The sequence below is a fragment of the Liolophura sinensis genome, chromosome 13 (assembly GCF_032854445.1).
Source record: "Liolophura sinensis isolate JHLJ2023 chromosome 13, CUHK_Ljap_v2, whole genome shotgun sequence".
In the NCBI taxonomy this organism is placed as follows: Eukaryota; Metazoa; Mollusca; class Polyplacophora; order Chitonida; family Chitonidae; genus Liolophura; species Liolophura sinensis.
Window position 1 is genome coordinate 6,298,569 of NC_088307.1, and position 17,714 is coordinate 6,316,282.

Consider the following 17,714-nt stretch of genomic DNA (forward strand, 5'->3'; position numbering starts at 1 on the left):
CTATTTACTCTAAAAATCGCATGAAAAATACATGATGCTGACACTCACATTTTTGCATTAGAATATCACCCTACTTTCCAAAAAGGCCGCTACTGTAACAGATAGAACATGTTCTATCTGTAACAGACCATTCTACCATAACAGATAGAACATGTTGGTCCATGGACAATGCTGCACAGTTCTGCAATTCTTCCTTAGTTTATTGTATAAAACCTCATGAAAAAGGCAGCAAGAACAAAACACAATACAAATGAGTAAACATCAAAAAGGCAGCAAGAACAAAACACAATACAAATGAGTAAAATTTCATTCGCTATTAAAGGCACATTAAAATTGTGTAAATTGTAAAAATGTTTCCATATAATATAACACTTAAAAATAGTACAACAGCTTTCCTTACTTCTTTTATGCTTACCTCTGGCATTTCCACGGAAATTATTTCGACACAGTTGTACAGCTTAGTCTGCATTATGAAGTACTAGGTGATTCAACATGAGATCAAAATTCTATGTGTATATAGAATGATGCCAATCTCCACTCAGTTCACATCGTCTGAAAGAAATCTAGTGTAATCTCTGCTATACTTAAAGAGTTATTCCCCTTTATAACTGTTATACCCACACTAATGACTACCCAAAAAACAAGAAGTTCACACACAACTCTGTAAATATTTACCAGTCTATTCAACAGCACCATATACATTCTCTAACAAAACAAAACATCACATGAAGGTTGTATCATCATAGTTTGACTTGTTTTTTGCATGAGCCCGCACTTCAAACATTTCTCGTATAAGACTGGCTTTCTCCCTTTCCAGTTTTGTGATACGTTCACCTTTCTGACCAACTTCCTGAAAACGAAAAGTGAAACACAGCGAGGTTAGGATAAACAAAATGATAATTATGATACAGTGTACCTTTGATGCCAACACTTCAGTGTTTCTGATAAGAAATTAATCAAACTTCACACAAACCTCTTAAGTGGTTCCGAATCAAGGAAAATGTGTCACTTTAGGTGAAATACAACACTCATCATAACTACACAATTACATAAATGTACAAAAAATGGATCACACCAGAGAACAAAGTGTATGAGGAGTTTGTAATGCAATGTTTTAAACACATGTAGCACAAATTTACTTGCAGGTATAATCTACTGCAAATTATTGAAAATGGATTTAAAAAGATCCCAAACAATCTTTCAAAAAGTGAAAAAAATCAGTTTTTGACTACTGTAATTCTCCAACCTTTTCGTGTGTTTGCAAGGTGTTTATTCAAGCATATTTTGAAGGCATTATTCTGTATGTAAACTGATAATCATTATACTTACTGTGAAGCCCTGAAACTGATCAATCCAACAATGTAGTTTTGTTAATAAAATCAAATTAAAAATGTGCATAAACTGCACTCAAAGTTGTGAAAAGGTTGAGGCATCAGGGTAATGGGTCAGGGTGTTGCTTAAGTACTCCAGATTTTGATGTTAGGCGCATAATTCTGTTAGAGTCCAACATACAATAATCAATTCTACATGTGATAATCATCTACAAAAATATTTCACTTGTACGACTGCACTGAGCATTATGGTGCCCCGGAGAAAAGTGGGCAGAGCCCAGGGGTACCCAGGGTCATCCACAAGTTGCGGGCAAATCCACCCATGTACAAATGCACCAGAAGCCACAGCATGAGTTAAAGTTGAATAAACAGCGACTGCATTGGTGAGATGCTTTGAGTCACAAAGACTCCAGTTGCTCTGAGACGGGAGGTTGATTTATGATCGGGTTAAGACTGGACCAGAGGCCCAGAGGTAGCCTGACAGTTAAGTGAGTGTTACATGTACCTTGGTCAGCTGCCTGTTCTGCTCCTTCAGCATGTTGATGGTGATTGTATCCTCAGAGTAAGACACAGGCTTCACAGCTAAGTTCATGTGCACTGGAACACCCTGCACACAGAAGGAGAAAAGTCACAGGCATAAATTTATTATTCTTTATCCTTGATGCGGTGATTATCAAGAATATTTTACTTTAATATAAGACAGCCAGCATTAAGATGGGTGGGCGGAAACCACACAGCCTGGGTAGGGGCATAGATAGTTCATTTACGGTATTTATAGATAAAATGTTTCAGAATGGCCTCATTCCAATTCCTGTGTAAAGAACCCCCCGAGGTTATTCTCTACAGAAACATATCTGTTTATTGCACCAGTGTTTGAAACATTACAAGAGACTTTCTCTGATTTATTCACTGTATCATGTTTCAAAGCTCTAGAATGTTTTGAGCCCTGACTTTCCAGATGAAGAAAGTCATGAATTAAACACCTTGACTTTCCAGCTGGAATTAAACACCTTGACTTTCCAGCTGGAATTAAACGCCTTGACTTTCCAGCTGGAATTAAACGCCTTGATTTTCCAGCCGGATTCAAATTCTGCAACTTCTCAGCTAGAATGAGATTCCATGTCTTTCCTTATCTGGAATACCAAGCAGGAAATTCAGAGATTTTCCTAATGACATGAGTCAAGTGGGAGTTCCTAAGATGGCCAATGTGAAAACAGCCACAAAGCCAGAGAATCGTTGCTCCATCTTACCCGTTCTGAGCTGCTAACAAGTGTCTTGATCCGCTGGTTTAGCTCATTAATACAGGCTCTCTGCTGGTTCAGCTTAATCTGGTAATCCTCTAATGATGTCTCCTGAAACACACAGTCCTGGAATGTCACTTCAGGTAAACTTGGCAAGGTGCACAGAGTTAGTCAAACTTGGCAAGAAACTTATCAAGGTGTATAGAAACATATCAAGGTGTATAGAATTGGTCAAACTTATCAAGGTGTACAGAATAAGACAAACTTATCAAGGTGTACAGAATAAGACAAACTTATCAAGGTGTACAAAATCAAACAAACTTATCAAGGTGTACAGAATTAGATAAAGTTATCAAGGTGTACAAAATCAGACAAACTTATCCAGGTGTACAAAATCAGACAAACTTATCAAGGTGCACAGAATTAGACAAACTTATCCAGGTGTACAGAATTAGACAAACTTATCCAGGTGTACAGAAACTTTATCAAGGTGTACAGAATCTTTATCAAGGTGTACAGAATTAGATAAACTTATCAAGGTGTAAGAATTAGGCAAACTTATTAGGGAGTATGGAGAGAATCAAACCTATCCAGGTGTACAGAAACTTTATCAAGGTCTACAGAATCTTTATCATGGTGTACAGAATTAGATAAACTTATCAAGGTGTAAGAATTAGGCAAACTTATAAGGGAGTATGGAGAGAATCAAACTTATCCAGGTGTACAGAAACTTTATCAAGGTGTACAGAATTATTCAAACTTATCAAAGTGTACAGAATTATTCAAACTTATCAAGATGTACAGAATTAGATAAACTTATCAAGATGTAAGAATTAGGCAAACTTATTAGGGACTATGGAGTGAGTCAAACTTATCAAGGTGTACAGAATTAGACAAACTTATCGAAGTGTATAGAATTATTCAAACTTATCCAGGTGTACAGAATTAGATAAACTTATCAAGGTGTGTAGAATTAGTCAAACTTATCAAGGTGTACAGGGTTAGTCAAACTAATCAAAGGTTACAGAATTAGACAAACTCATCAAAGGTTACAGAGTGAGACAAACTCATGTATGCATACAGAATTGGTCAAACTTTATATCAAGGTGTACAGAATTAGTCAAACTTGGCAATGTGATTTTATCAAGATGCAGAATTAGCCAAACATACAAAGGCGTATAGAACTGATAAAACTTGGGAAATTGCACACAATTAGTATGTTTTCTATGGGGACCAGTCTCTTTCACTTTGGCTACTCATTAATTCACATGACAATATCAAATGGATACATGTCAATGTGAAAGTTTCATAAAATTACTGAGAACAACCAGCAGAAGAAGCTCAACCACCATCTGCTACCTGTTATTAATCAGGCTACACAAGCCATGAGTGGGACTAACAAGGAATTAGAGAAAATGGTCAGAATATCACAGAATGATTTCTCCTCTTTGTAAACATGCTTACATTGCTGGAGGGCGAACTGAAGTTTCTCTGTTTGACTTCTATGGTGGTGATTTGTTTGTGGTACCAGTCCCTGGCAGTGTCCAGCATCTCCAGCCCCTGACGTAACATGTCTCTCTCCTCTTCCAGCTGCTTCATCCACTTCACCTGAACACAAACAAACACACAGTTAGTATGATGGCAATGATCTGTTTGTGGCACCCATCCCTGGTACAGGCAGTGTCCAGCATCCCAGCCCCTGATGTAACATGTTCCTCTCCTCTTCCAGCTGCTTCATCCACTTCACCTGAACACAAACAAACAAACAGTCAGTATGATGGCAGTGATCTGTTTGTGGCACCTGTCCCTGGTACAGGCAGTGTCCAGCATCTCCAGCCCCTGACGTAACATGTCCCTCTCCTCTTCCAGCTGCTTCATCCACTTCACCTGAACACAAACAAACACACAGTTAGAAAGATGGCAATGATCTGTTTGTGGCACCCATCCCTGGTACAGGCGGTGTCCAGCATCTCCAGTCCCTGATGTAACATGTCCCTCTCCTCTTCCAGCTGCTTCATCCACTTCACCTGATGCAAACAAACATTTTCACATGTGATGAACAGACTTATGCACACCATAGTGGTGATCTTCCACAAACATCCACAAATGGATGAACCATCGTCATCAAACAGTAATAGTGAGAGGGCCAATATTTGTTATAGACCACACACTCTGCAAATGCCTGACGCATTTAAACTTTAATCTAAAACAGAATTCTAATCCATTATTACCATGCTGTATTAACAGTGGCCAGCATTATAATGGGAGGTGACCATGCAGAGCCCGGGGGAAACCACGACCATCCGCAGGTTGCTGGCAGACCTTCCCATGCACAACTGGAGAGGGAGCCTGCATGGGCTGGACTTGGACTCACAGCGATCGCGCTGATGAGAGACTCGTGGGGCATTGTGCTCCATTAGCATGCTGTTAAACCACTAGGCTTTTATTAATCCATAATTATCTTTAGTAATGTCTTATCAATACTTACCATGTTATAGTCCACTCCATTAGCGACTGTGTGCCTCCGAGGTTCCCTGCGCCGGGCTTGCACTTTGCTTGTGGGACGGACATCACGTAACTGCTCCTCTGACTTGGCTGTAGGCAGCTCCTCTACATTCACTGTCAATCATAAAAAATATAACATACATAACTCACTACTCTTATCTTCCATAGCACCTGTAGACCTACTCTCATGCATCATGCTGGCTTCCTGGTCGTGGGTTTCCCTTGGGATCTGCCCGGTTTCCTCCCCCCATAATGCTGACTGCCGTCATAAGTGAAATATTTCTTGAGTAAAAAACCAAAAGAGAACCAACAGTTCCGTTATTATCCGCAGAAACTTTAAAATAATCAAGGTTTTAATACACTACTATTTTTTTCACAATTTAGTGGAACAATTTAAACTCTGGCATCCTTAATATCTTGGAACCTTGCTTTCGTGGTTTAGAACAAATAGAGGATAGGACACTGGTGTAGAACTTATGAAAATAGACCTCAGCAGGTGAATGTACTTGTATACAGTCAGGGATTCGTAGATGTCATTTTTCCACATAATGGCCACCACTCGCCTGAGGAAATTGAGTTTTTCTTTTAACTGAAATTGAGGGTATTTTTTTGTTTTGACAAACTTTTGAGGTGCCATAAATGAATATTTTTGTACTTTACCCTACACCGATTAAAGTAATTGCCACTGCCTATATGAGCTCAATTAAAGCTGACCTCCTGTATTATATTCCAAACTGATAATCAGAGCAAATTGCAGTTAAATATTGCTGAACGTATTTAAGGTTGCCTGGGACAAACAGTCAGCATTATTAAAATGTATGGCCGAGAAAGAAAAAAACTGCTGCTCTTAACCTTAAATATGTGGGTATTAAGACCAATGCTTAAGCTGGTAGAGGAAAAACATTTCTTCCACACACATGTAACTCTTCAGTAATACATGACAGTTTTGAGTAACAGATGAAAGTCTTGAATCAAACATGAAAGTCTTGAGTAGTACATGAAAGTCTTGAGTAAAAGATGGAAGTCTTGAGTTATACAGGAGTCTTGAGTCATACATGAAAATCTTGAGTCATACACGAAAAGCTTGAGTCATACATGAAAGTCGTGAATAATACATGCAAGTCTTGAGTAGTACATGGATGTCTTGAGTAGCAGATGAAAGTCTTGAGTAGTACATGAAAGTCTTGAATTAAACATTAAAGTCTTGAGTAAAAGATGAAAATCTTCAGTTATACATGAGTCTTGAGTAATACATGCAAATCTTAAGTCATACATGAAAGTTGTGAGTAATACATGCAAGCCTTGAGTAGTACATGAATGTCTTCAGAATTAGATGAAAACCTTGAGTAAGACACGAAAGTCTTGAGTCATACATGAAAATCTTGAGAAATAGATAAAAGTCTTGAATGATACAGGAGTCTGAGTAATACATGAAGATCTTGAATCATGCATGAAAGTCTTGAGTAGTACATGAAGGTCTTGAGTCATGCATGAAAGTCTTGAGTAGTACATGAAGGTCTTGAGTGATACTTGAAAGTCTTGAGTAGTACATGAAGGTCTTGGGTAATACATGAAAATCTTGAGTAGTACATGAAGGTCTTGAGTCATACATGAAAATCTTGAGTAGTACATGAAGGTCTTGGGTAATACATGCAAGTCTTGAGTTAGAGTAATACATTAAACCTTTCAACCTTGTTTATGATCTTAACATTGAGAATAATACTCGCTGGCATTATCTTAAGTCACCCACAGTTTACGATTTAAATGCATTTTACACTTTGTAGGCAATCACCTGAGCTGCTTAAAGTCACAACAAAGAAGGAGCCATAAGCTGTAGCAGTCAGATACACTCACCTAAAGAAAAAAACACCTGTGAATGCAAAACCACTCAGGTGTGTGTCATTTTAAACTGAAATGTCAACAATAAATCAACTTAACTCATTAAATTTAGGTGTTAAATTTTTCACTCTGTGTGTGGCTGACTTGACTTCAATTCAGTCACCTTTACATGTACAGATACAGCCAGCCATAACTGATTTTGTCTGATCAAAAGAATAAACTACAATGTCGTTAGTTTGTCAAAAATCAATAACATCACATTTCTTTACTGAATCTTATGCCCAGATGTTCCAAACGAACATATTTTACAGGTCAATAATTTTAACAGGAATGTCCATTTTCCAAAGTTTACCTTAATATAACTGTGAGTCATACAAATGAAAAAACAATTGCTGAAAAACTGAAAAAGTTAAATTACTACAAGACTCCATTAGAACTGAGAGCAAATATCAAACTTGTCTTAAAATGGTAGGTATTAATTCACTGAGTCAATCAGCCCATACAAGGCACAAACATACAATGATTTTCAAGGGTTTTTCTCTTTCATCTACTCACTTCTTTATTTATTTGATACATGTATATGTTTAAAACGATGCTCAAGAAATTCTCACTAATCTGCTAATAGAGTGGCGATCAGGTTTGTTGGTGCTAGGATCTATCTTAATCTCAGGTTGGTGGAGAAAAGAAAAATGCTTGCAAAAAGTCACCGCCCTTGAAATTTAATCAATCTTCAGTGTAATGGATAAATGGATAAACGCAACATCAAATGTCTTTGAATGAATGATTATGGCTCAACGCCACATTTACAATATTTCTGCCATATCATGGCCACGAATGTCTTACAAAACGTGTTACAATGTTGAACTCATTAACATATCATGGAGAATTGAAGATACATTACAATCAAGATTATAAACCCATCTGAAGACAAATAATGGCACAAAGGCTAGAACAGCTCGGCCAAATCCCACTTCACTTTTGTACATTAAAGCAACAGCTAGGCTAAGCCACATGTAATCAGTGTTTCTAAACAAGCTGGTTTATTGGCAGAGGGGAGGTGAGAGTGAATGAGTGCTTGGGATTGCGGGGGGGCGGGGGGGGTGCAGAGGGGAGGGGAGAGGCATTGAAGGTCATGACATCATGGGTAAGATGTATTCAAAACAGTCAAGTATGAGGCTGAACACAGTCGTCGGATGCTTGCCCCCAATACACGTAACTTCCAGGACTGAAGACTCTAACCACTGAAATCAACAGCATCCTGACAGATTTACATCACATTTACAACACAAAGTATCTTCCAAGTTCAACTTACTACAGTACTCTGAACGCGATAAAACCTCTAGATGACATATGTCGGGAAAAGTCTTATGCATTGCTGCACAGAATTAGGCGGGGCAATAATATTTAAATTACAACAGAAACTACAAGGCAAGAGTGGGCATGCACTCAATTTTACTGCAAGCAGCTGCTGATTAATAAAGACACGCTGGAGAAATTGGGAATTGCAACTCTGACAGGACAGTTTCTTTCTATGTGTACAGATGGTCAAGGTTCAACACAACTGTTTCAGAACTTCATACGACATCTACATACTAACACCTCTCATTCTACTGCCCTGGGCTATCAATTATCCACATGGATACTATATGTAAAGGCTATACTTAACATCTATGGCAGCTCTACGGCTTGGTGTACATGTATGTAAACAAGTATAGCACACAGGATATATAAAAAGTTTGGGAACACATGCAAATGAGAAACACATAAAAGACCAAGCCATTTCCACACTGATTTACCGCATCAGTGATTCATGTAATAGCTATGAGCTGTTTGAAGCATTCTGGACTAATTCTAACACTGTGTCATTGTCGAAGGAAAATGAAAAGAAAAAATAACTCAACCAAGCACGTAATTAGGATACTATTGAGGGTAATGGGGCTGTAAGGCAGTCCAAGCTTAATGTTTCTGTCCAGGCCAGGTCAAAGCTGGAGGTCTATATATAAACACTGAGACAAACATAGAGTGCGCTGAGGAGACATCCGCTAGACTTCACACAATATCCCTCGTTCTTGCCAACTACAAAAAAGGGGAAACAAATCTCAGACAAAAAAAAAAAAAGAGTAGTTTGTAAATGGTTTACTAAGGTTGCATTTGCCTCAGTTTGTTTGTTGTTCGTCTAAACATGCATATAAACACAAACAAGTATTAACACGAAAACCTATCTAAGAAAGTCAGAAATGAGGTCTCTTACCTGACTTCTGTGCTAAACATTGCATAATGTGCAATTTTGCAACGCATTGTTGAAACTTTACTTTAAAGGTCTGTTCTTGATGTACATGTATCTCTTGGCCAGAGGCCTTGATCCTAGTCTAGCCAATACTTTACCTTTGTATCTGGCGCCTGCAGCTGAGCAATTATTGACCCAAACCCTAATGCATCTTAGCGGGTAAATTTGTATGCTCTTCTAGAGATTACTTTCCAACACAGTTGGTCAATACGCAATAAAACTCTGCCAATACGCATTGCATCAATACCGGCAGCTTGTCCTCTGTAAGTCTATGTTATAACACACACGTACAAGGCTTGGTGTGAATCAGTTCTTGATTCAGAATCTGAAATAAACTCCTCCAGGCTTTTAAAACAGGAGAAAGATGGAGCCTTATGCCATGCAGAATTTTAAAAGAGAATATGCCTAAAGGGCTACGCATGACACCAAACAATCATACATGTACCCTTGTACATATACATGCAAGTACATGCAAATGTATACTGACAGAAAAAATATATATATACTTAGCATTATTTTGTGGATTTTCAGCCTGACAGATTATCTAGACTACATATAGGCCCCCTAACTAGGCATTAAAAACAACGCATTTTAACAGTATCAGTACAGGTAGTTCATAATTATAATGAATATCACACAACTGCTCTTCATATCATACATGTACATCATGACAATTTTTTTTAATAATGTGTGTAATGTATCATGCCCCTAAAGTTTCATACCACTTCCTTGTTCCTTTCTTGTACCCAGTATCCACAATAACTGCATGGCATTTTTTTCTACACGTACATGTTCAAGTACATGTATATTTACAACAATTAGAAGGTATTATGTTTTATAGATGAGCTAAACCATAAATAGCATCACATTTCCTCTATCTTCTTTTTCGAGAGAAGAGAATAGGTCATTAACCAAAATCATTAAGACATTTTTGTTACCTTGTTTTTTAACTTTTAATTAGAACATGACAGCTACAAATGCTATGAACATTCTGACAAAGGTCTAATAAAACCAGACATCTGGATGATTTCATCATTTTCTTAGAACGACAGCAAAGACTGATATATATATCAACAGACCTCTTTCTTTAGTTCACGAAAGCATCATACCTGATGGTTACAACATGTATCTTCCTTATTGCCATGAAGACGTATTTGATGCATGTATTTCTTCTCTAACAAACGGACAAACTACTCAGGTAACTAGATCACACTTATACATGGATTGTGATCTGACGTCGGTTTGGAACCATCCATGAGCAGCTGAGCAAAATTTTACCAACCCCAATGTCATCTGGATCAATCTCAGACTGAGTCAGAGACCCAGTCATATACAAATCAAGATGCCAATTTGCATTATCAAGGGGGCATAAAATCAATATTTATTTATTTGTTTGATGTGTAATGTAATGCTCATGAACTGACTCTGCTGTCTTTCGTTAATTACCTGACAAACCTCCTGACCAGACAAAACAACAATATTATGTGATATCTACATATACCTCTCCAAGGTTCTTCCTCAACTTACCATATATATCATAATTAGGGTTGGATTTCTTATCCACCAGTCTGGAATCACTGCTGACACTGGTTATACGTGGATGTTTGTTCACATCCTCATTATTATGAATGCGGGTTTTCTGCCACTGTTTTAACTCATTGATAATGACACTTTTAGCACTTTTCCTGTAATCTCTGGGAGGCACTTGTGGAGGACCTTTTGAAAGGTTATCTTGGGGTGATCGTGCTCTCTCTACTGGGTGGCTGGGCAAGGGACGTTCCGTATTCACAGGGTATCTCTTAGGCCTTGGGGGTGGGGGGCTTATATACTTGTCCCGCTCTCCTATGTGACTGTTTGTTGCAGAGCTGCTGTATATGTTTGCATTGGTATTCCCACTGGACTTAGAGAGTGGCACACGATGTTGTCTCTCTTCTACACTGGACGGAGGCACTGGGCTCACAATATTGATTGCATTGTTTGGTCGGACGGTTGCAGTGATGGCAGTGCCGTATGTTCGCTGTGTAACCGGTACACCTGAATGTCCTGGCTGGCTAAGGCCGTGGCCCGTGGTGTGGAGGTGATGTAGCTGTATCACACCCACGTTTCCTCCCCCTCCGCCCATCTTTCTGTCACTTGTCTCACCACCGCGCTGTTGTTGTTGTTGTGGGTCGGTACTCGGAAACTCGTTTGTAGGAGTTCTCCTGTTGTCATCAGCGTAATCTAGATAGTTGTGTTTACTTTTAAACATGGCTAGCTTCAGTCCCATAACAAACCTGTCGAATGACAAGTAGCCGGAGTGTGGCGTCACTTTGCGGAGTGCCTCGATGACTCCTACCGGCAAACCGCGGACCCCTTCACCATTCCAGCGGCTCTCGACGTCAACCAAGCGAATGTAACCGCTCCTATCCTCGTCCAAAATGTCGAAAAGAACTTTAAGAGAAGACACGAATTGTTTGGGAAGACCATCCACAACGGGCCTTTGTGTGTTCTCCGACATCTTATCGCTTTTCTGCCCGTCGTGTCTCTTATAAACAAAGACGACTTGTGGCAGACTGATGTCATGTCAAACTCTCTTCTGTCGCCAGTCTCGTGGATCAGCCACCGGAAGTAAGACAACAACACGCTCTCATTGGTGGAAAGTGCAACGGTCGCTTTTACCCCCAGCCTGATAGGTCAACAGTCGCTTGGGTGAACAGGTAGAATAATGACAAGTGAATTGAACACCTGTACACCAAAAAGCTTGTTAAAGCCTTTTGACATATCAGTGTTTGTTTCGAATTGTTTTACAAATGCCCGCCTGTTTAATAAAATGATCTCAGCTCGTTTAAAAAGTAAGGGGATCAATTTCTTAAGGTTTAGTTTCACTTTCAGCCACAGCGAGGCTATATGTGGTCTGAGCGTATACATCTTGGCAATTGAGGGACTGGCACACGCCAATATCCTAAACACCAACCAACCGTACTGCCAATCTTGGCAGCATTTTCGTTAAACCTTATGTAAAAGTCACATGTTCATTTGTTTTTCTAAACCCGAACTTCTTATGTGAGTCAATTTAGACACTGACAACTTTCAGTGTAAAAATACATACACATGCGCGCCTTTAGTACACAGGATTTATGTATAAGCCTGCAACAAACTTGGTCCGCTATGTTATCCAATGCTTTTTAAACACAGATAATTGTCATTTATTTTATAGGCTATATCTCGGACTTTCAAGGCTACATAAATATATGTATTTATATGAGCATTATAAAAATGAGGTTTTTTTTTGTGTGCACCGATTATTACACTCATGTGTTCACGGCTCACACATGTCATATATATATATATATATATATATATATATATATATATATATATATATATATATATATATATATATATAGGTAGGTCAATAAGTAAATGGTAGTCTGAACCATATATATGTAGCTACATGATACATTCCCCGGGTTGGGAGCTTTATTATTCTTATAGGCTAATCCATATTTGTATATACACTAACATGGTCTTTATCCAAGTAATCGGATCACTGGAAACATATGTGGCTGGTTCTTGAATGGATTGCTGCACAGCTCAAAGGCTAGCTGTGTATTAAGCTGTGTTACGTGTAGGTCCCCTTACGCTGTGGAGAGTAAGTAGAAACTAGGGTGGCTTAAGTTATAAGACTATATGAAAATTTCCCATTGGAATTAGGATCGGTCGATTTAAAGAAGAAATCCTTTGCTTTGAACAAAATCTAATCTGATGTATCCGACCTTTACTCTGTATACCCAGACTAAATGGATCTATATTTTGTTGAATATTTATTTATTTTTTTGGTTGTTTTTTTTTTCGACGTATTCCGCCTCATACTCAAGAATATTTACTTATACGATGGCGGCCAGTATTATGGGTGGGAGGAAACCAGGAAGAGCCCAGGGAAACCCACGACCATCCGCAGGCTGCTGGTAGACCTTCCGACATACGGACGGAGAGGAGGCTGAACTCAAAGCGACAGCTTTGGTGGGAGGTTCCTGGATAATTGCGCTGTGTTGGCGTGCTAACCTCTTCGACCTCCCGCCATAATGCTCACCACCAGGGTATAAGTGAAATATTCTTGAGTACGGCGTAAAACACCAATCAAATAAATAAATAAATAGGAGACACGCAGTATTTTTATTCCAGTTGGAGCAGCGACAAGGGCTTGACATGTGATAAATGTATACACACAAAGAAGAAAAAATACTGTCCATTTAAGCAAAGCATGCATACGTACGACAATGTATAACAATACACAAGGAACCACTGAGACAGACACAATGCAACAGACCCCCTATTACGGCATGCTGTGCCAGGGGAAAATGACACGTAGTACTAGTGTATCTTGTAGTGTCGGTAAGAGTTCTCTCCCATACAAGGTTTCAGAAAAACTTGTTTATTTATTTGATTGGTGTTTTACACCGAACTGAATAATATTTCACTTATACCACGGCGGCCATCATTATGGTGGGAACCATCGGGGGAACCCCTCGACCATCCGCAGGTTGCTGGAAAACCTTCCCACGTACGGCCTGAGACGAAGCCAGCATGAGCTGGACTTGAACCCACACGACCGCACTGGTGAGAGGCCACTACTTCAGTAGAGATATATTTAATGTGTTCACCCAAAACCAACCTTACCTTCATAAATAATATTGTCAACCACGTGAACTCTTTAAAAAAAATAACGCGTCAACTAACTATGATGTATAGTTTGTTACATCATTATATTACCACGGTTAACAGAGGCTCGCTGCATGGTTGACAAATATCCGGGTTCGCTGCGCTGTCGTGGCCATTACGGTCGCGTGTTCAAATCCAGCCTGGACTGGGGATTAAATCATATGCTTGTCAGGTGCTTGCTGAAAGGCCGTTGTTTACTCCAGGCAGCCCGGTTTAAAACTGACCACAGACGTATGCATGACTGTACATATACTGTAATTCTTCAACCTGTTCGCATATTTGCGATTCAAGCACATTCTGAATGCATTGTTCTGTGTTGACTTATAAAATTATACTTTTTGTGAAGCGCTGAATCAGGCCAGCCAAACCAATGTAATTTTGTGTCCAAAATCAAATTAAAAATGTGCTTAAATTGCGTTGAAAGTTGCTATTTCATATAAGATATGGTTGGGGAATTAAGGTATATATATTGCAAAATTACTTTACAAAAATTCACTACAGCGTTGTGCTTACTGTATATACAGGCAAACCATCGCAATTCACCAAATATGTCTGTTTTTGGTTATTTTAAAGGGACATATACGTATAAAGTCTATATGGATTTATTAACATATACATACATTTATTCCCAAGAAAATCATCCAGTAATAGGATAGAACCCAGAAATTTCTCAGATTTATATAATATCCTATTTCTCAAAACTGTGTCAAGGATATGACCTTGCGGGTTTACTCATGGTAGATTGGTGCAATTGATTTCCGTCTACACTTATATCCATTACAAACTAGATTTCCTGGTCGTATATCCGTTTATAAATAGTCGGACGGATAATCTTTAATTGCAGCGTAAACAAAGCGGTTTTTCAGAATAGTAACGCGTTAACTTAGAATTCGGAGAACCGCTTTAAACTTACACGGCTAAAACATTCGCTCGCGCTGTGAGTATTAGGGCAGTTGGGGGGGGGGGCAGGGGGGGGGGGGGCACGGATGGACTGGATGCACTAAGCTAGTCCTGCATTCCCAGTATGTTCATTGATGACGTCATTTTCGAATATTTCCGACCAGTGACGCAAAATATGCATAAAACAGAAGGGTTACTACAAGTATATAATATGGCTGAAGAATGAATATTTTTTCCCATTTTTTGAACATGCCTTTTTTACTATAAGAAGATTTCCTATGAGCATTATGGAAGAGCCCGGGGAGAACCCACGACTACCCGGAGGTTGCTGGCAGACCTTATCATGCACAGCAGAAGAGGACAACATTATGGAAGAGCCCGGGGAGAACCCACGACTATCCGGAGGCTGCTGGCAGACCTTATCATGCACAGAAGAAGAGGAAGCCAGCATGAGCTGGACTTGAACTCACATGCAGCGACCGCATTTGTGAGAGGATTTTCGGCCATTGCGCCGCCCTGGTAGGCTAACCACGGAGGTTAGAGTGTAAAAGGTTAAAGTAGGTATATTAAATAATTAATGTGTGGCCAGAGCTTTGTTCACTCAGCCGTTTACCAGAAATCTGACGTATCATCATCATTTTCTTATGTGACATTTTCGAATAAATATTATAATTTAACTTAACTAAGCGGCAGATGTCGGTTGTGCATTATGTGCCTGTATGTCTCGGTCTATGTATACATAATATGTGGCCAATGCTTTGTCTTCTCTCCACTTATGAGAAAGATAAGGGGCCTCCGTGGCTCAGTTGGTTAGCGCGCTAGCGCAGCGTAATGAGTCGTAATGGCACAGGAGCCTCTCATCAATGCGGTCGCTGTGAGTTCAAGTCCAGCTCATGCTGGCTTCCTCTCCGGCCGTGCGTGGGAAGGTCTGTCAGCAACCTGCGGATAGTCGTGGGTTTCCCCGGGCTCTGTCCGGTTTCCACCCACCATATTGCTGGCCGTCGTCGTATAAGTGAAATATTCTTGAGTACGGCGTAAAACACCAATCAAATAAATAAATAATTATGAGAAATGTAACTTGATGTTACCACGTGTATCTAAAACCTTTTTGAAAAAATCCCTGGAACTTTGCCAAAGGACGGGGGGTTACATCTGTTCATGTGGGACGCTATAGCTGTTTAGAGCTACAAGAGCACGACTGAGAGATGACAGCGATTAATTGTAAAACTGTGGCTATATATGCAGTCGTCAGTGGTTGGAGGTGTGTGAGCATTTATGTATAACATTTTGTGTCTATGCATAGTCTTATGTTTCTTTCAGGTGAAGCATCCTCCTATCATAATGCTGGCCGCCGTAGTATAAGTGAAATATTCTTGAGTGCGGCGTAAAACACCTATCAAATAAACATAATAAATAAATAAATAAAGTAAAAAGCACCAGTATACTAATTATTGTACCTCCTTTCCAAATACTCTCTCAATTTCTGAAAGTTGTGATGTTTCTAATCATCAGGATTATGGGCATACCCAAAAGAAGCAAAGTTTAGCGGTCAGCTAATCCACTGAAGTTATAGTTCTGGCTCGCTGCGACCAACAGGCCCTTGGTCAATGAGGTTGCGGGTTCGTATCCAGCTCTCGCTTTTAAGGCACTTCAGCTTCCTCCACCCATTAACCTGACTGCTGTCATGAATAAAAAATTCTTGAGTTAAACAACAATCAGTATATTTCTTTATTTGTTTGTTTGTTTGATTGATTTTACGCCGTACTCAAGAATATTTTACTTATACGACGGCGGCCAGCATTATGATGGAAGGAACCCCAGCAGTCCAGAGGAAACCCATTACCATCCGCAGGTTGCTGGAAGGCCTGCCCTTGTACGGCCGGACAGGTAGCCATTATGATCATTGCGCCGGCGTGCTAATCCCCGCGGCCACGGAGACCCCCACAATCAATCAATTAATCAGTCAATTTGTTTTTGGATGGTTGATATATAGTCGGTTGTTCACGAAATGCTGGCGGTTATAGGTACCGATACAGGTTACTTGGAGGCCACTAATTGGATACCCGATGTTGTTAGCTTTTAGCGCTATATACTCAGTACCATACCCAGGAAATGTCATCCCAAGCAATATTCACTATTACACTCTTGTAGAATTTTAAAAACGACTGAATGAAAAAAATTGTACAAGTACTTATCCTACATTAATTATCGTTAAAGGCGACCTTGGGATACGCATTCACAGCGTAAATTACTCGTTACATGAAACACACGGATCACATGAGACTTTTGCCTCGTGGTGAGTATTTAACAACACAGCACGCTCTGATTTGCCAGTTTTGTCTGTCACTGGACAGTCACACATTTAAGACTTCAGTCTTAAAGGCATTACGAAATCATTCCAAGACTGGCGTTTAAGGAACGTAATCGGGCGTTTGGTATGATTGCCCAGGAGAACTCAGAAAGCGCTTTAATCATTCCAGACCATCGTCGCATACACCCACAAACCCTAGGAAATCATCGGTGGGTGAATGAGTTGCGCATTCGTGCGTCGATGCCGTCACAGCAAAGTTGCAGTGGTGCAGACAGCACGTTAGACACCCTGCACACTGCCATGGTGGCGAGAACACTTCGGTTAGAGATTAGAACATCCATCTCGAAGTCGGTAGACTTCGGGATCCAACCTGGATCAGGTCATACCAAAGACTGTAAAAATGAAACTTCTGCTGCCTTGCTTGGCGCACAGCACTAAGAGCTTAGAGCAAGGAAACGGTGTCAGAATAATGTGTGTGCGGTGTCATGTCTGGTGTCTCGGGCATGATAATTTTGTTGGTGGCAGCACTTTGGCGGCATGGACTCTCCCTGCCACAAGACGACACAGTATTTGTAGTCTACACTCACCCAATGACTCCT

General features: G+C 39.8%; 1 protein-coding gene across 1 annotated transcript; it reads right to left on the reverse strand.

The window, feature by feature from the left end:
* Positions 1-516: 516 nt before the first annotated feature.
* Positions 517-11,772, reverse strand: LOC135480570 (suppressor APC domain-containing protein 2-like). The gene is made up of 6 exons (XM_064760436.1): positions 10,731-11,772; positions 5,061-5,191; positions 4,037-4,180; positions 2,582-2,683; positions 1,837-1,938; positions 517-850 (listed from the first exon to the last, which is right to left on the reverse strand). Exons 1-6 carry the CDS (start codon positions 11,698-11,700, stop codon positions 722-724), a joined length of 1,578 nt encoding a protein of 525 aa, XP_064616506.1. The 5' UTR covers positions 11,701-11,772; the 3' UTR covers positions 517-721.
* Between the last annotated feature and the right edge of the window lie 5,942 nt (positions 11,773-17,714).